This window comes from Monodelphis domestica, chromosome 1 (assembly GCF_027887165.1).
Source record: "Monodelphis domestica isolate mMonDom1 chromosome 1, mMonDom1.pri, whole genome shotgun sequence".
Classification (NCBI taxonomy): domain Eukaryota; kingdom Metazoa; phylum Chordata; class Mammalia; order Didelphimorphia; family Didelphidae; genus Monodelphis; species Monodelphis domestica.
The window spans coordinates 364,056,286-364,076,947 of record NC_077227.1 but is presented as its reverse complement, the minus strand read 5'-3'; the positions used below and the strand labels follow the sequence as shown (position 1 = coordinate 364,076,947).

Below are 20,662 nucleotides of genomic sequence, written 5' to 3'. Positions count from 1 at the left end.
TGTTGACTGTTGCTATTATAATGTCAGCATCCGGATATTTATGGTTTAATCTATTAAAAAAAAAAACTTTAAACCAAGGGATCATCTGTAAACTCATTAAAATCAAAGACATACCACTGGGAAAGATAAAACAGGAAATAATGAAAAGGATTTATAGTAGGTTTGCTTTGTAAGCTTACTCTAGTCATATACATTTGTAGTTTCTGATGAACATAAAACATTCCTTAGAAGGCGTGATGATGAATAGCTGTGTTTGGTTACTGAACTGGACTTCTTCTTAATTAGCTTAATGAAAAAGAAACAAAAACCCTAAGTACTAATTAATAGGCTGGAAGACCAGGGTAGGATTTTTAAAAAATTCTAATAATGGTTATAACACTTCTATGACCTTGAGCTCATCTCTCAATATTTCTAGGTCTGAGTTTTCTCTTCTGGAACATGACTGGGTTGGGTTCTTTAGTGAAAGTCCTTTCCAGATTGCTACATATTAGGAAGGCAGTAAATTATCTAATTTCATTTAGGAAACTTTCCTTCTGATGCCTGTTTACATGGAGGAGCACACTGTACTTTCTGTACTTCAAAAGACACTAAAAAAATTCAGCTAATATTGGAAGAAAAGATAAGAAGTGTGGAGAGGCTAAAATTCTAAATCTATTATGAGTAAAAAGTCTGAGTGAATAGGTACATCCCTGCTGCTCTGAAAGTGATGCAGTCCGTATTATAGATTAAGAGGCAAATGTGGTAAAATGGGACAAGGTACAGTGAAGGTTTCTAAGGCTTGCATTCCAGCCTGGAGGAATGGTGGTAGTGGCAGATGTAACTTAAACTTAATAGCCATTTCTCAACTTTTATAAAACCCAGCCAGCTTTCCAAATTTCTGCAGTTTGACACCAATTTACTGACATTTTTAGGACAGAATATGACAATGTAATAATGTCTGTTAGGCCAGCTACCTATAGCAACAAAGGGTACTGGGAAAAAAACAAACAAAACAAACAAAAACTTAGCATTTTGCTTTGGGAAACATACACATTTATTCTTATTGTTTGTTCCTGGCCTGACTGTCTTTAATTGTATTCTGGGTGATTTAAAATATTTGACGAGTCTGACTTTCTGAAGGAAGATCAAAACCTTATAAAATGTATACATACATTCAGAGGATTATGATACATAAGATAGAACTAGAAACTATGTTAGAGACTATCTAGACCAACTCTTGAACTCTAAATATAAGGATCTAAGTATTAGATTAGTTAAATGACTTGTCTCTGGTCACATGGCTGTATCAGAAACATCATTTTGAGCCCACATGTTCCTGACTCTAAACCTATGTGTGAAGGGAAAATAATTCATTTTAAGGCTCTTGGTCAAACCATAACCTCCTAGTTAAACAACTAGGTTCAGAAAAAGGAAAGTAAACAAAAATAAAATACATATTGCATAATGGAAAGAACAACATTATAGGGTTTGAAAAGCAATGATTGGAGTCAGGGGACTTAGGATCAGATCTTACCTCTAATGCACATCTGTGTGATTTTTATCAAGCAATTAAGTGTCTCTGTGCCTGAAATTTCTCTCCTGCAAAATGGAGGCCATGGATTAGGATGATAATATCTGAGGTTCTTTCTGGCTCTATACTTATAACATTATGATCACTAAACTAGGAGTTAGAGAACATTGGCTATAGTCACTACTAGCAACATTACCATAGACTAGCCACTTTATCTCCTAAGAGCTTTATTTCTTTCTTTCCAAAATGAGAACTATGACATCTCTTTTGCCTGTTTAATAAGAATTTTGTTAGCATCCCCCAAAATGTTTATGTAAAATTTCTTTAAAATTGAAAAGTATACACAATATATAAAGTATACCATCTTAGTTATTTTCAATGTTATGGTCATTGCTTAGTAATTGATTTCTAGCCATGGAGTCAATCTTAATAGTAGCATTTTATCATTATCTAATAATAACCTTATGTGCCACTTTTTGCCCCTTTTTCAGCCTTATTCAGTAGTTTCCACCAATACCACCAAATTTGTCTGAAAAGATGAAAAAAGTTGTATGAGTGGATACAGTATTTTGCCTTAGGGTTTACATGATTTTTGCATATTGTCTTTGGAAAATGATGGCATCTAGAAATTAGAAATACTATCTCTTAAACTATATAGCTTATAAATTTTAATTTTATTTTTTTGTTTTTTTTTTGCATTATGCCATCTTAGTAAATGACTTTCCTATGAGCTAAATGTAAATACTAGTGGGCCATTAATATAGGTATAACTTTGGAGGCTTATGAGCTATAGTATTAGGAATAAACACTCACAGGAAATACTAGAACCCAAGGTAGCAGCTGTCCTCTGGGTGATGAAACCGACCAGTAAAAGTTTGTGGGGTAGCTTATAGGGATGATACACCATTGTTTTTGTCCATTTCTTTTGATATTTGAATAATAATTACTTTAGTTCTTTATTTTTTCCTCAAAAAAGTGAAGCCTATTAACAATGCAAAACACATTCCTTTCTTAAGTCATTCTAGCTAATGTCAGCTCTTCATGAATCACCTTCTTGATGTTCACTGGAAAGGACTTTTTTGTCTACCATCTGCTATCTTAGTTTTTGTTTTTATTACATATGCAATAACATTTTATACTTTGACATAATTGACTAGGGAATATGTTTTGCACCTAAGATAAATGAATCAAGAAGGTAGTCAAGCTTGGGGAAGTCACCTGCTCTCTGGGCATTGTGGAGTCAGCCCTATGAAATTTAAGTACCATTCCTGCTTCTGTGGGTGGATCTGCTGGGTTTCTGGCTTTGTTCATTATTTCTAACCTGGAAATTTCAGTGAAAGGTTTCAAAAATAAAATAACAGGAACAAGAACAGACACATAACATTTTTAAAGTTTGCAACATGACTTGCTTATATTATCTCATCAGAGCTTCAAAACAATCTTTTGAGTTAGATTCCACGGGTGTTATTGTCTCTATTTTATATGAAACTTAGTCTCAGAGACAGGTTAAGTGACTTGCATAGGCTCTACGTATTGTGGCAGAGATGGGATGTGAACCCAGTTTGCCTAAGTCCAAATGAAGCACATGTTCTGCGTTTTAGAATGTTTTAATAATGATTGTGGATGTAAGAGTTTGTAATAGTGTGTATATCCCTTGTAGAATGGCATTGAAATTGCATTTATGAACATATTGCCTAATTTGAATCACCTCAGAATTATTTTGATATGTGAAAGAGATCATAAAGCAAATGGGAAAGAAATGAGAAGTGGATTTTTTTTTTGTTTCTCTGTTTTGAAGTTAAGTCTCTGAATTGCAAAGGCTACATGGTAAAGTGGAAAAGAAAGGGCAGGAGTCTGACTTGCCTGAATTTTGCTCCTCACTTTTGCAAAGTACTAGTGTAGACTAAAGCAAAGTCACCCAAACTTCCTCTTAATTTCCTAAGTAAATTCCCTAAAATCAGAAGCTTGAACATGATAACCTCTTGATACTCCTTGCATCACTATGGCCTATTGTTTCTTACTTATATGACCACAGTGTTAAGTACATAGTAGTTGATCCATCTGTTATTTAGTATGGTCTCTTCAGAGTCCAAAGTTGATAAAATGATAATTCATTCTGGAACAATATTGGAAGAAATATTTCCAGTTTTGAATTTTTGAGTATTGGAGACAGAATGGAAGGTAACTGAGCCTTTGATTTGAAGACTTGCATGATTGAAAATAAAAACACATTTGCAAAAAACTGATGTTTTTACAGTTCTTTTTCAGGTTCAGAATTTTGATTACATTTAAAGTTTCCATTGTATCTAGAGTGAACAGGAAGTTGGTACAAAGGTATCTAGCCTCTGTGTCAAAACAGGATATCCTCAATTAGTAAGAATGACTTATTGATGCATTAATAAAGTATATTTCTTTATTACAATACTAATGATGGCAGTGAGTTATTGGAGAAACCAACTGACTCAGAAAGATTCATAAGTTTGAGCTTATAACCTTGGACTCGTTCTTACTGGATTACTAAATTGGTTCACTCAAGCAGAAATTTTTGTGCTTCACAAAACATATCCTGTTGGTGATAGTTCACCAACCCATTGTATGTGGAGAAGCAATGTTGCATAATTCAGTATGTATTGTATTTGGATCGAGAAAACCTGGGTTCAAAACCTGGCTCCATCGTTTTCTCCAGAACTATATGACCATGAAAAGTTATTCAATCTGTCTGACCATCAACTTTCTCACAGAAGATAAGAATAGTTGTATTACCTGCTTCAAAGGGACATTGTGAATTAATTATCTTGAAGACTGTAATGTACTTTAAATTTTTAAAAATTATATAGATAATCAAATATTTGAACACAAATCTTCTAATGCACAGCCCAGAATCATTAAAACAGCCTTTGAAACTTTCTCTTATGATGTCACTTTTACAAAGCCACTTGCCTTGTGATAATTATTTCCAAGGCCCCATTAACTTGGGTATTTGTCCCTTCCTTTTTAGCTTAATTAACAACTAGTTCTTAGCTATTTGTTTAATACCAGACTTTCTTACTGATCTATTCTTCTTATATTGGACAATTACTACTCAGAGTTTAATGAAAAATATTAATATATAGTAAAATTATCTGACAAAAACAGTAGTGAGCCTGGGTATTTTGCATTCTTCTGTTTGAATTTTTCCCATTTTTCCAATATAAGAATATTTTGATATTGAGTACTTTAAAATATCCGTTAATGAAAAACATATATTCTTCTTTGTATAATATTTTATTCTACACATGTTTATTTCCTGAGTTATAAAAGATATAGATAAATAATAAAAGGCCTGTGGAATATCCTCAATTATTTTTATGTATATAGAGTCCCAGAGACCACAAAGCCTAAGCATTATTGCCTTGTATGAGAGACCTTCAATAAAATTTACTGAATTCAATTGTTAGTCTAAGAAATAATCTTTAATTAGAATTTGCAATCACTTTAATCTTCCATATTTTAAAATATCTGTTATTTGACTATCATGAATATTCTATCAATGCAAATCATAATCCCTACATATTTTACTAGACATTTTTATTAATTTCTGTTGCCATAAAACTAATCATCTTAGTGACCACTGTTCTTGTGGTAAACCTCTCCAAACATACATTAGTTAAAATGGTACATTCTAGCCCCTACTTGAAGCCTTTTCAAATTAATTGGATGTGTCAGAGTTTGCACCCTCATGGCATTTTCTTTGGGATATAGAGACAACCTTATGCCACAATGGAGTAGATATTAGGATCATAAATCTAGAGCTGAATGGGACCTTAGTTATTATGTTGTCAACCCCCTACCCCATTTTACATGTGAGAAAACTGTGACTCAAGGAGGTTAATTGATTTGCCAAAGTTCCATAACTAGGAATTTCTTATGGTGGGATTCTTTTTTCTGTTTCCCTATAAATATTGTTCTTTCTCCTCTATTCATTTCCTTCCTACCACTAGTGCACCTACAACAAAATGATGATGATAATAACAATACTAATAATTATAATAATTCATAGTGCATTGTTTATACTTATTTACTTTGTCAAGACTAATTATTTGCTCTTACAAATAGACTTTAAGGGGTAACTAGGTGATGCAGTAGATAGAGTGCCAGTCTGAAGTTAGGAACATCTGAATTCAAATTTGGCCTCAGGCACTGACTATGTAACCCTGGGCAAGACATTTAACCTTGCTTACCTCAGTTTCCTATTCTATAAAATGAACTGGAGAAGGAAATGGCAAGCCACTATAGTATCTTTGCCAAGAACCCCCCCCCATGAGTTCCCAAAAGTTGGATATGACTGAAACAATTGAACAACAATAAAATACCTTTTAATATTATTAGAGTGAATTTTCCAAAGAGGCATATGTTTTCTTAGTAGATACTCAGAATTTGTTACAATATTAAATTCCCTGCCACAAAGTAACATCCATCTGAGGTCATTTGCAACTCTAAAGACTCCAGGATTCACAATATACACTGACATAAATATTTATAGCCTGTGCCTTGATAACAAATAATTATCCTTTCCAACAGAACTCTAATAGATTTCTGATTCATGAAGTTGAGAAATGGCCTTTCCTTGCTATGGCTGTTATCAGCTGTGTGGTGTTTGGCCATAGCAAATGCATAAAAATGTACACAGTGTATAAGCATTGGTTACTACTGTAAGGAATTATCCCTCATAAACTGCAATGCTTCAGATAAATATTTTGTGCTTTGGCCTGGAGGAGAGCTCTATGGATGAATATGAATACCAAATAGATTAGAAATAATTTAGACAAGAAATTAAATTTAGCGCTTGGTGTGATGCTAATAAAAAAGATAACTCTATTGAACAGATTCATGCATTTACTCAACTGAGAGTCTGCCTAAAACGCATGGTGTAATCAAAAGACAATAATCATAAGAGTAGCAGAGGCTAGCTCCTTCCATCCCAGAGGCCACATATGTAACTTATCAACCATAAAATAGTATTTACATTTATTTTCCATCACAACAGTATTGTTAAAGTGAAACAATAAAAACAATGTTAGAATGGAATGAAATTAACCATGTTAGTAGCTATTCAAATGACAGAAAAACATTGCTAGCAGAGAGCAGATTGCTTGAACAAAAGGCCCAGTGTCTCCTCTTGGTTTGGCTTATAATTTGCTATGTGTCCTTGGGCAGGTCACTTCCTTCTTCTAGACCTTAATTTCTTCCTGTCTAAAATTAATCTAAGTGATCTATATGGTTCCTTTTGGCTAAAAATTTCTTTGGATGAGAATCAAGAAAAGATTTGGATATAGAAAATCCTTTATCCTTCAATCTAACTGAAACCACCTCTACTTCTCCCAATCAATTCCAATTCCTTAGGAAGTAAGAGCAGTTGAGATGAGTCAGTGGCAAATGCTGCATTTGACTTTTTCCTTTTTCTAAGGATAAATAAACTATGCCACATTGTTGCCTCTGATAGGAGAATATGCAGTTTCTCATCCTCTGTATTGTGGCATACTCATATAGGCTGTAGTTTCTATGGGACATGGATACCTATCAGGAAATCGATAGCTATTGTATATCTATTTTTTTTTGTAGAAGCTCTCTGGACTATACACAGCTAGATAGTTTTGTCACTCTCTAAATAAAAGAGTGAAAAGTTGATTTTTTCCTATCCTCTCATAATTATGGAATAAAATGAAAATAGTCAAAATTCCTTTTTAATATGAAAGTCATATGATTTTCAAATTTTGTTTATACACGGTTATATCAGATGGAACATGAATAATTTCTCCAATCACATTACTCTTACTCTGTTCCTTTTATTACTATGTAACTGGTGTCACTTACATGCTAATACTCATATTCTATGAAATTATGCCAACCAACCAGTACTTGCTCAAATTTTGTTACATTTCTTCCTTGGAAATGTTCTTTTATAAATATAGTCTTACTCATAACCTTAAGAAATGCCCTGAATATTTTATTTTTTAGCCATTTTTATGCTTCTTAAAGGTTCTAATTTTTTTTAGACTTTTAGACATGGTGAAAAAGTAAATAAAAAATTTGAAGTCAGCCCACTCTTTTTTGTTATTGTTTTTATTGTCATTGTTTTGGCACAGATCTGTGATTTCATCAGCTTTGAAACTCCTCTAACTGCTACATTTTGGCCACTAATCTGTAACTTTGAATCTCAATAAGTTGCCAAGGTAAAATAAGAAATAAAATAATTCACTTTGGCTGGGTTTATCTGAGACAGGACTTGAAGCAGAGGCTTCCTGACTCCATGATCAATTTTCTATCCACTAAGTCTCATTTATTAACTGTGTAACTCAGGACCTAATTAAATTTTCTTTAGATTTTTTTGTTGCCTTATTATTATAGGGCAGTATTTCCCTTACAGAGTCATTATACATAGAGTTCTAGACATTAAAGAGGCTAGAAATCACCTGCTTCAAAAATGTTATTTTATAGATGAGGAAACTGAGTCCCAAAGAGGAAAAGAGACATCCAAAATCATGTGTCTAGTTAGCAACAGAGACAGGTTTGTTATCCCCATCTCAGCTCTTACAAACACAGTGCTTTCCATTATGTCACCATTATGTCTCCTATTAAGAAGCATCTTTGATGCATTCATGATCTCAATGGTGTGAATATGCTTTCCACCAGTGTAAGTTACAATACATCTATGCCTTCTTATCTTATATAATTATTGACCATGATTTTACATAAATTTCCAAAAAGATTCTATCTACCTTGCTGGAAGGCTTCCTCTGATTCTTCTAAAGAGTAGTACAGTATTCATACTTTCCATTTGTTCTTTCATGTTGATTATATGCCTGGCCCACCTTCTCTTAGGTTCACAGATTTAATTTAGGATGTCCATTTACCACTTCGTGAGGTCATGCAAATGTTGGTGAGATGTTTTCACCTACTTGCACCCATCATGTGAATTCCTTATATCTTTTGGGTTACCTGCAATGTTCATTCTGAAGTTATCTTGATGTTCTACATTTATATTCATATAATATCAGCAGGAGAATCTGCATATGAAAAAACAAATATTTTGTGATAGGGAACAAATTGGAGTAATTAAAAGCTCTGTTATTTCTCAAATGCAGCTCTCTCCAATATCCTCTTATTTGTGTGTGTGTGTGTGTGTGTGTGAGTGAGTGTGTGTGTTTAATAGCACAAATCATTGTTCCTTTTTGGAAGTAGCTGGGTGGCATATGAATAGAGCACTTGGCCTGGAGTCAGGAAAACATGAGTTCAAATGTGGCCTCAGATAAATACTAGCTGTGACCCTGGACAAGTCATTTAACTTCTCTCTTTCTTTATTTCCTCCCTGTCAAATGGAGATGATAATAGCACTTGCTTCCCAGGGTTTTTGTGAAGATCAACTGAGATGATATTTGTAAAGTGACTACCTAGTGTCTGAAACATGATAGGCTTTTAATGAATGTTTCGTCCATTCCTCTGTTCTCTCTCTGTCCAAAGTGTGTGTATTGATTGAACTGGCTTAATAGACTGTCCATACAACTTCATGTTGCAATAGTAGGAATATACATTCTTTAACTGCTGGGTTTTTCCTGCATAGAGTGTTAAACTTATATTTTAAGAGATTATGAGATCTCAATTAGGCATTTCTGCAGAGTGGCAGGCATGACTTAGTAAAATCATCACAATGTTGCCTTCCAACAAAAGGATCTATAAAATTTTGCCGTCCATTCATAGGGAATTATCTTTCTAATTGTACTTTGCCCTCTATGACATTTAAAGATAATTTTCATGAGCATATGTCTCACCAGAGAAGTTGTTTCTGGGAAATTGTAGCTATAGATTTGGGAGGGAACTTAAAAATCCTCTCTTCCAAAAAGCATGCTTATTGCACACATTTAAATTTTTCAGGAATTTTACTCACTCTAAATTCATTGCAGTATTCTCAATAGCTTTCAGGTGCTGTGGAGTTTCATTACTGAATGAGCACCTTTTGAAATGAGGATTTATTGTCCTTAGCAACAGAGGAGAAGTCTTGGCAAGATGATACTGGCCTGTATGAGTAAAAATAAAATGAAAAAAAAATCTGTCCTTTACACAAAAAATGGAAAGCCACTCAGTGAATTATAAATACATATATCACAAGGCTAAATGAACCTGCCAAATTGATATGCTCCAGTCTTAAACTTACCTGTTGTCTACTCACGCAGAAATCCAGAAGAGGGTCTGCACAAACATGGATGGACATATGTCACAAGTGTCACAGGGAAAGGTAGTATCTAGGGGATCTGGTGTTTCGACATCTGATTCAAAATAACAAGAAAAATAAATGTGTAGGAAATTTGAAAGAAATCAATTAGAGAGAGATAAACTGATGCCACTAATGCATCTTCAGCTCTGACTGGATTAAGCAATTCAGATTTTCAAATTGACTGCGTTTTTCCAGAATTGATAATTACTTTGCCAAATCAAATAGTCTTAATGTCAGACTGATATTTATATTTTCCCAAGCATCAATTAATAAATAAATAATCTGTTTTGACATCACTCTTCTCCCAACAGAATGTAAACTTTTTAGCAGCAGGATTGTTTTTGTCTTTGTATTTCAGGTATCTATTATTATTGCGTAGGTACTTTATAAATACTCATTGAATTAAACATTCTGTTACATTGATTTTACTTGTTTTGTTGGATATGAAACTTAAAATGGATAATGTTGTGAGTCTCTGTGTGTGTGTGTTGGGGAAAAGATAAGACAAAAAAATTATCTTCCTCAACACCAGATTTACTGACCAATCTGTATTGTTAATGTATATAAGTAGAATTGAGTTGACAAGGAAAATGTAAAAAAAATGTCAGAAATGGAAGAGGATATTGGTCACAAGATTAAGATTGGCTTTGCTTGCAAAGGGTGATAATGTGCATTTATTTTTCATCTCTACACATTAGATATTCTCTTAGAAGCACATGTATATATACTAAGCATATTTTCTTTGCTCTTATATTAGCCTGCAAATTGGACTTCCTGGCAACTTCCACAAGCTTGTCAGATATGTGAAAGCAGTGATATGTACTTATTTTAAATTATCCTTTATTTTAGTACTATCAGATCTCTTCAGAGTCTGTCACTATAGAGAGAAGACACCAAGCACATGCTGTGAAGGGAAAAAATAGAATGAAAAATATTGAAAAATAAGTGAGGCTTATGACATACCCATCTCCCTTAGAACAATGATTAAATTATTCACTATTCTCAAGAAATCATTCTTTAGGATTCATAGATTCAAAGAAATCGTAAACTGCTTAAAAGATGCTTATTGAAATGATTTGAACCAAATTATATTTAGTTGATTCCATTCATTGGGAATGTATAGGAAATTGGGGGGAAATGTTGATCATAAAGCTAACATGTATGTAAAGGTTTATTTTTACATGCCATTTTACATGTATTAGTACATATGATCATCACATAAATCCCATAAGATAGATATTATTATTATTCCTATTTCTCAAATGAAGAAACTGAACCTGAGAGAGATTAAGTGACATGTTCAGTGTCACAGGGTAAAATTTTGAGATAGAATTCAAATTTAGATCTTGATATCAAGTTGAGCCCCATATCTGCTACATTAACTTTTTTTGTAGTCTACTATGATTTTATTCATTAAAGGCATATATAAGTGGGAGATTTGTTTTCTTTTTAAATTTTGTTTAAAATGTAATCTGCAAGGATCTTCATTTGCTATTAACCATATCTCACAATTATAAAATATAGAGGTGAGAGAGATCTAAAACCATCTTGTGGAAAACCCAGCTTCTCTGGGATTCAATTTCCTTGCTTGTAAAATGAGATTATCCTAGCTATGATGTCTAAGGTGTAAGTAAGCTCTAAAAATATGATCCTACAATTGTGGAATCCCCTCAGACCACAAACACACATACACACACACACAGCACTTATACCCTGTCCTTTCATTTTATACTTGATGAAACTGGAATCTAGTGAAGGGAAGGATTCTATAGAATTCCTTTTATTAGTGACTTCCCATAAGTCATTTTTTTTTAAATCAGCTTGGCTACAGTTTATCATTGATTCATGTTTTTGCTTTTTGTCTTAAACTTGACCTTCCATTTTCTCCATAAAATGCATTTGCTTTGTAGGAAGGGCAAAAGGAAGGCCATTTCCTTCTCCCTCTTCCTCCAGTTTTCCTTTTCACCCAATTTTAAGGGTAAAAACCAGCTAATATTTGCCCTCTAACTTCATTAAACAGTAATTTATTTAGAATTATTGTATAAAAATGAACAATATGGAAATATGTTTTGCATAGTAATGCATGTATAACTCATATCAAATCTCCTGCCAGCACTGGGAAGGGGAAGGAAGGAAAGAGAGGGAAGGAGATGAGTTCAATCATATAACTTAGGAAAAGTTGTGTGGAAATTTGTTTTTACATTTAATTGGTTAAAAATAGAATGATTACATAATATACTTAGAGGGGAGGGACAGGTAAGTCAGGAATTCTTATGATACTGAACTCTGATACCAGATGAGTTGGGATATTCCATAGGTATGTCCATAGGGACATTCCCATAATGGATTACTTAAGGTTGAGAACTGAACTCCTGAAGAAATAGGATTTACCACATTTACTTGATTTTATGTTGTAAAGCCATTAACCTATTTGAAAAGAGTTATTTTTTGCATGGCTAGTGAAAGATAAAATTACTACATTAAGGGCTAGAGACAACTCTTTAAAAAAATTTTCCAACAAAAAATTAAAATATATCAGGAATTTCTGAAAATGTTTAAGCTAATGGGAACAGCCAAAAATAACAACAAGGAAGAGAGGATGGCAAATCAGTTAGATAACAAAGATTGGAGGATCATAAATTTTAGTGTTTGAAGAGACCACAGAGACCATTTGATTCCAGTCAGTTCAGGGAGGTTTTGATGGAAGATTAGAGAAGTTAAGCATATTTTCTCCTATCCTATGATGGCTGGATAGGATTTTTGATTTACTGTTTGAAAGAAGACCTTAGAGACTATCTAATCCATCTCTCTCATTGTACAAATAAGGAAACTGAAAAGAGTAAGAAATGAGGCAACTTTCCTAAGGTGAGAGATGTAGTAAGTAACACAGCTGAAATTCTAACTCGAATCCTCCAACTCCAAACCAGCATTCTTTCAACAGAGCTTTGTGGTGGTATCAGATTGGGAACATGAACTATATCTTTAGACCCTGACTCTAATATTTATTTTAATTAAGACATGCTTTCATCTAAAACTGGAAGAGAAAGGAAGTGAAGAGTTATATATAATTTCGTTTGATCTTCTGACAGTTTTCAAAGTTGTTTTTCTTTAGGAAAAGCAACTGAAATTGGCTTTAGGATAGTTAAATTCTAACTGGACTGGTTCTACACTGAGCTACTGATAGTTAATGCTTTCAAGACAGACAACTTGGAATGTACATTAAAAGTGAGAATGAAATGAGAATTTTATTTTTTACCATGGGAAATATTTGAGAGTTCTAAAATTATTGCACATATTTTGATAAACAAGAGTGTACAAAGTAGCAGGTTTCTTTGGGATAACTCTATATATTGAACTTGTCATGAGCAAATGAGTAACTCTATGTACATGCATAGAAAACTCAGTAACAGTTTGGAACCTGATATATTTCCTTTTGAATCCCCAAACTAATATTTCTTCCTCTTTTTCAACTACCATGAATACCATGAATTTTAAGTAAATATTGCCATTGCTCTGTTGAAAATCATTGTTATGTAAGGTAATGTCAGATTGAGTGTATTTCAGATTGATAGACATTTTACCTGTTTTTCTCCCCTTTGTAGAGATATGATAACTTTGAATACATCTCATTTTCTGGTATTTTTGTCTCTTTAGTAGTAAATGAATTGCCATTTCTGGAACTGTTTTTAAAATGTCTGTTAGTATCAAGATGAATGTGAAGTGATCACTTTTTTATGAAGTTAGAGTTTATGTTTGTATTTATGATATATATATATATATATATGTAGAGTATGATGTTTGTATGTATGGAATGCAATTTATTAGTTTTAAAATCAACGTTCTTTCATGTATTCAACAGAATTTGAGATCCTCTATAGCATACATAGCACTTTATCATTATTTCCATGACAGTGAATTAGGGGAGGAAGGTAGGTGAAAGGCTCAAAGATGAAAAGAAATGGTCCCTACCTCTATGGGAGTGATGAAATAAAATATGACCAAGTATCTTTGGCTCATAATCTCAGATTCAGGTAAACTATATCATACCCCCAGAATTTTAGAAATACCCCTAAGGGGCAGTGATAGCTCTTCTCTAATTCCACTGGTTTAAGATTCCATTCTAGGTATGTTTCCCTACATACACAATCAGCCAATTTATTACTAGCAGCCCAATTATATTTGACTACTTAATATTAATTAACTTTTATAAATGGACATTTACTTCAATAATGGAACAAAATTAGAATTACAAAAAAATTCCCACCTCAAGAGTATATTTTTTTCTTATAGCATCTTGATTTCTGACTTTTCTCTTAGCACAGTTTATACATAGCATTGGTCCAGCCAAATTCAGATCAAATATGTCAATGCTGCCAAATGAGGGATAAGGGATAAAAAAGAGACTGTGTGTATTTTCTCTCTAATATATAAACTGCATGAAGGCAGGAACCATGCCTATTTCACCAAATGAAATCATATACTGAAAGTGCTTAGCAGAGTACCAAGCATATAGTATATTATTGTTGTTGATGATCTGTTGTTTTCAGTTTCTAACCAGCTCTTCATGACCCAATTTGGAGTTTTCTTGGCAAAAGATACTGAAGCATTTGCAATTTCTTTCTCCAGTACATTTTACATAAGGGGAAACTGAGGAAAACAGATTTATGTGACTTGCCCAGGGTCATACAGCTAGAAAATGTCTGATGTCAGATTTGAACTCAGAAAAATGAGTCTTTATGACTCCAGGCCAGGCACTTTCTCCTTTGTGCATATAGTAAGCATTTAACAAATGTTTATTCTCTTACTCCCTTCTCTTATTGTCTCAGACAATACCAGTAAAGCTTTAAAAGTTTTACAGAGCAAAATGACAATGAAAACTGCCAGAAGACAATGTAAGATTAATGGCAAAAAAAAAATGGTTATCTGAAGGGAAGTTGAAAATGTGTGATAGATATAAATAGGCCAAAACATATTCATGAGAAGTGATATAAAAGAATATTCTGAAGAGAAGTTTGACTTGAAAAAAGAAAAAAAGAAGACCTGTTCATGTAGAGAGAAATATGGAAACATAAAGACAGTTTTCATGATCCACAGGTACTTTTATAATTTCAAAACTCCAATAAAATGTCCCTGTGCCAGGTACTTCCTGGTCCCTTTTTCTTCATGGCCCACTCCCACTTTCTAGCCTCCTTTTGTGTGTTATTTGTCCCTTTAGATTATAATTTCTTTGGGACCGGGGCTATCGTTTTATTCACTGTATCCTCAACACTTAGGATGGTACCTGACATATATTAGGCACTCTATAATATTTGTTGGACTGTAAACAGTCTCAGAAGACATTACTATGTAAATGATACATAGTTATTAATTACAAAATTTTGAATAATTTTGCACATATTTTTGTAAAAGTACAACAAAAGTGAAAAGATTTGCATAGCTACTTTTTCAAAACATCAGTTAAGATTTTTTTTTTAATTTTGGGGGAATATATTTGTTAGAAGAGTGGAGTTCTTGTTGCTTATATAAAAAGTTCTCCCTTCTCTATACCCATATCTTAGACTTCGGTATTTATTTGTATTTTTTAATAATTTAGCAAGCATTTTATTTTATTTTTAATTTTATTTTAAAATTAATTTAGAATATTTTCCATGGTCATATGATTAATATTCTTTCCCTTCCCTCTTCCTTCCCACCTCCCTGAGGTGATGATCAATTCTACTGGGTTATATGTTAGACTTCTGTGTTTAATAACAAAGAAAGAAGAACACCACCCCCACCCCCACCCAGCCTTCTTACATAGATCTGATCTGGGTCATAAAAATCCTGAATGTTGAGTCTCAAAATATTATCAGTGTGACTAAGCCTACATTGTGACAGCTGTAATAGAGGAAAAGCAGATTCAACATGCTGGAAGAACAACTCAAGTGGGGGAAGGGCAAGAAGGACACAGAATTCCAGAGAAAGAACTGAGGAGCTGAGAGAATCCAAGCAGTTAACTCACTTCTCTTTGGGGAGCACTTCAGAGAGGTTAGGCTGAAAGAATCTCTGAGTCTTGATCATCCTTCTGTGAATCCAGACCCCCTGAATCCAGTGGAAGACAACAGGAGTGGATGGGACTTTGTCATAAAGCTATCCACCTCAAGAATATTTCCTCTCTATCCCTCTAAAGCAGTCCTTGAACTTCATATCATAACTAGGACAGAGAGAAGTCAGGACAGCTCTCACAATTGACCCCAGAGGGTCAGACAGGCAAAGCCTGACTGCAGGATTTGGGGAGAAGGGTGTCAGTTGTTAGCTTTTAGGGACCTCCTACTCCCACTTTCCCATTGCCTTATCCCACAACCTTACTTACCCTACTTTATGTGTGTTCCTTAAGAATAAATAGCTCTTTTATCAGATCAAGTGCCAGCTTCATAATATATAGGAAGAGAAACATGAAGCTTGGGGAGGAAGGATGTACTTCAACTGGTGGGATTTCCTGGGAAAAGAGAGGGGAGAAACAATATATCCCCTCCCACTCCACCTTTTAGCTCCATTCCAATTCTACCACATTCTAGTCCTAAATTAAGTAGTGGTGGACTCCACTTCTCCCCCTCCATTACACAGCTTCATGGTAGATAGAGTGGGACCTCATTGTTTTCCTCTATTGTTAATTGAGTAGAGAGCTTCAATTAGGATGTTTTGTGGTGAAGAGAAGAGTAAGTTAGAGGATACTTATCTTTTCTAGGATTATTTAGGTTCCCTGAAGAAGTCAATTCCTTCGCTAACCATGTTGAAATATGTAACAATAAAGTAAAATTAAACAAGAATTCATGCATCAGTTAACAGAATAACTGGCATATCTCTTCAGGACTATATCTGAATGCATGTTGTCTTGGTAGAAAAATGTTTTTTTTAATTGTCAAGTGAGCCCTAATTCCAGTATATTACCATTTATTTTACAATTAATTTTACTATTAATTAAACAACATAATTAATTTTTGTTTTGAATGGTATCTTGGGGCCAAAAATATAGAGCTCATCACCTTCCAAACAATCAGTTCTCTGAATCTCAAAAGAGCCTATAATCAAAATCACTTTAATGGCTGTATCTTCTAACAGAAAGAATAATTGTATTTTCCAAGTAATTATTGTCAAGGTAGGAAACTGGCCAATTTCTTTCTTAGACAAAATTTTAGCTTATATTTTTATTTCTTCTGTCTAATATCTTTGTCTTCTAAATTACATATAAAATGACTATTTGTAAAATATATGTTTATTTTTGGGTTATATTTTCCCATCCATGCTTTTCTTGAGATTTTGAATTCTAAAACAACCAAATTTTAGAAACCTTTAAACAAATTCTGTACTGAAACTATAGGTAATTACAATTTGAAATATTGTTTAAAAGCATTAATAAGATAAATAAAAGTTAAATTGATTAGGAGGTTTTGCCTACATAAGAAATTGGCAAAAAAATTGAAACTTGGAAATATTCATTTATTTGAGAAGACAGATATAATAATGCACCGGTAGTCAAAATGGGAATTGATGCAATCATTTACATAATTTGGAATTAAGTTTTAGGAAAAAATGGTAAAATGTCCCTTTACTTTGACCCAGAGATCCCACTGCTATGCATATACCCCAAGGAAGTCAAAGATAGAAAGTATTCCTTTATGCCAAAGTAGACAAAACACTATTTATTGTGGTAGCAAAGAACTAAAAATAAAGTAGATGAAGTTGATTGAAGATGGTATATCAAATATAGAATATGACTATACAACAAAAAATAAAAATATGAATAATTCAGTGAAATAAGTGGCTTATGTGAACAATTACAGAGTGAAGTAAAGAAGATCAGAAAATATTATACACAATGACTATAGTATTATAAAGGAAAGAATAATGGAACACATCTGGATGCTGTATAATTATAATATCTATTTTGACCTCAAGAAAAGGTTAAAAAATCTATATCTTTTCTTTCTTTGGGAAAAGTAGGGTCTGACATATGTGAAGTGTTGCATACACTGTCAGATACTATAGATAGATATGTCAGTTACTTTGGGTGAATTTTTTTCTTTTTTTTTAATTTTTTTTGTTAAGGAATGTTCACTGGATAAAATGGAGGAATGTATTTGAAAATGAATGTGATGCAAAAGAAAAAAATCAACAATAAAAATACAAAAAGGAACCTTAACAACTATATATGTTTTTAAAAAGACAACTCAAAACACTGAGAAATTATGCATTTCAAGGTTACATATTGTCATTTTAAAAATCCTAAGAATTTCCTTATTTTATTCATTGCCTCATTATTTGTTTTTCTAGAATAAAAAGGACTAATTAGATTTGAAGTTCAGAAGCCATTAGACTCAATCTTTGATATCAACATATACATTTGTGATTTGGGGAAAAGAGAGGGGAAAACTAATCAAGAATAATTTAAGAATGTATTCCATCGTTTTAAAAGATACTTTATTTTACCTAGCATGTTTAACAGTTATTTATATATATATTTTATATATTGTCTTATCTGCAATGTGTATTTTATATATCATCTTATCTGAAATATTAGGAAAATACCCTTATTTTACATAAGAGAAAGCTGTTTCAGAGATTTGAAATAGCCTGCCCAATGCCATACAGCTTAGTAAAATATAATTCACATTTATACAAAGACTTAACATTTAGAAAGTTTAATAAGTACAACTGTATCACAAGTACAACTTCTAAGTACTACTGATTTGATCCTTATACCACTAGAAGCTTGGTGCTATAATCATACCAATTTTATAGAGAGGAAACTTAAGCAGAGAGGGGATAAGTGAGATGAACCTGTGGTTTCTGACTGGTTCTAGGATTCTATCTATCATTAGCATCATAGCTTTTCTATAGAATCGTAAGGTTTGCAAAGCACTTTACAAAATCACATTTTATCCTCACAACCACCTTGGGAGGTAGGCAATATTATCATCTCCATTTTCCTGTTAAGGAAATTAAGGTAGGTAGATATAAAATAACTTGCCTAGGGTTACAAAACTCTTAAGTGTATGAAGCTTGATTTATACTCAGCTTTTCCTGCCCTAAGTCCAGTGCTCAATCTACCTTGTCACCTAAACCATCTTTCTTATCAGTTGTATTAACAAATTTTGTAGAAAAGGAATTCACACATGGTCTAGTGGTAACAAAGGGGAAAAAATTCAGACACCTCAGAGTATATTAGTTGTCTTCTCTGCCGTCTTACAGTGAGTCTAAATAAATCTCACTTTTCTTTTGAAAAATCACCAGGAGAAAGAAAAGTTGTGAAATTGCAATAATACTATTGAAATGTTCAATATATACTTCCTGTTCTAGTTATTGCTAGATGGTGGGTGCAAAAAGTTCTACTTCATAGTTATACAAGATAGACTGAGCATTACTCCATTTTATACACACATGGAGTAGTAATTTGCCTATATCCAAAGTCTATTTTGGTGCAAATAATAATTTTCTCTTCTCCCAATCACAGGACTATACCCTGACAATGTACTTTCAGCAAGCTTGGCGAGATAAGAGGCTGTCATATAATGTAATACCTTTAAATCTCACCTTGGACAATAGAGTAGCGGATCAGCTCTGGGTGCCTGACACATACTTCCTGAACGACAAGAAGTCATTTGTGCATGGGGTGACTGTCAAGAATAGGATGATCCGTCTGCATCCTGATGGGACTGTCCTTTATGGCCTCAGGTCTGTAGCAAAATAGAAATTTTAACTTAATCTTAATTATAATTATATTTTTTGTTGTCTAACTGAAACCATTCCTAAGGAGTATTTTCTTTTTTTCTTTCTTATAGGCAATTTAAAATACTTTTGCAATAAATACCTGAAAACTTGGATTAGCCAAGTAGTTAGTCAGAATCAGGGCTAAAATTTCTGTGAATTAACTCTTGTCAACTTTGGAGCTACTTCCTTTAAAAATTTGAAAGAAATAACAATATGCTGACAATTACATACTCCTAATCCCCTCAAAAAATAGCATAAAAATGACAAGACATTTTGTTAATCACTCCTATCCAAAGTGAGGCAGATGTGATCTCATAAAGGGAAAATTTGAGGATGTTCTTTCCTAATCCCTAATCCAGAGGCAATTGGCCTTCAAAATAAAGTAAACATGAGCAAACTACTTCATTAATTGTTATGTTAAGCCTTTTAAATAGATTACTAATATCATAACCAGGAAGTGACTACACAGTCTGCTGGAAAATAATCTCTCAGTTTACACCAATTTATTCATCTGGTTTCCTGAAAAAGATCAAGAAATGTGGATTATTTGTTAACACACTGTAATATAGAGTGAACTGCTTTAATTAAATGCAGAACACTCAATATTTCTATATTTCAATATCCCTAAGGTTGGTAAATTTTGATGAGCTATTGTTATCGGTGCACATGGAATTTAAATTATTTGCTTCTCTTATTTTTAAATCAAATTCTTACTTCCATCTTCACTTATATATTGGAAACCATCTTTCTATTCTTTGATCGAAAAACTCTGGGTTTTAGGTCATAAGACAATCAAATTCCTTATTCCAATTCATTGATAAATTTGAATTTGTGATACATGATCTGAATTTCCCCATATTTTCCAAATTATTAAAGAGGACACTCTTCTTTAACTGTAACTTAAAAATTTCCTCTCAACCAGGAGTGAGTTGTAGTAGATTTTCACATTCTGCATATAGCCCACAGCAGCCTAGCTATTCACATTAGCACCATGAAGGAACAATTAGTTTGCAAGCTAAGCTTAATTACCCTTCTTTTGAAAATGGCCCCATTGGGACCATACATTCAACAAATATTTATCGAGCATGCACTATATGCAAGACATTCTATTGGGTATTGAGGAAGATAGATAAATAAGATTCTATTCCAGC

General features: G+C 33.1%; 1 protein-coding gene across 5 annotated transcripts in view; it reads left to right on the top strand.

The window, feature by feature from the left end:
- Positions 1–20,662, top strand: part of GABRB2 (gamma-aminobutyric acid type A receptor subunit beta2) — a 301,754-nt gene that overhangs the window by 77,091 nt on the left and 204,001 nt on the right. For all 5 annotated transcript variants that reach the window (XM_056820229.1, XM_056820794.1, XM_056821496.1 and 2 more), the window contains one exon: positions 19,255–19,475. In XM_056820229.1, the coding sequence (XP_056676207.1) occupies positions 19,255–19,475 (221 nt within the window). The remainder of the gene's footprint in view (positions 1–19,254; positions 19,476–20,662) is intronic.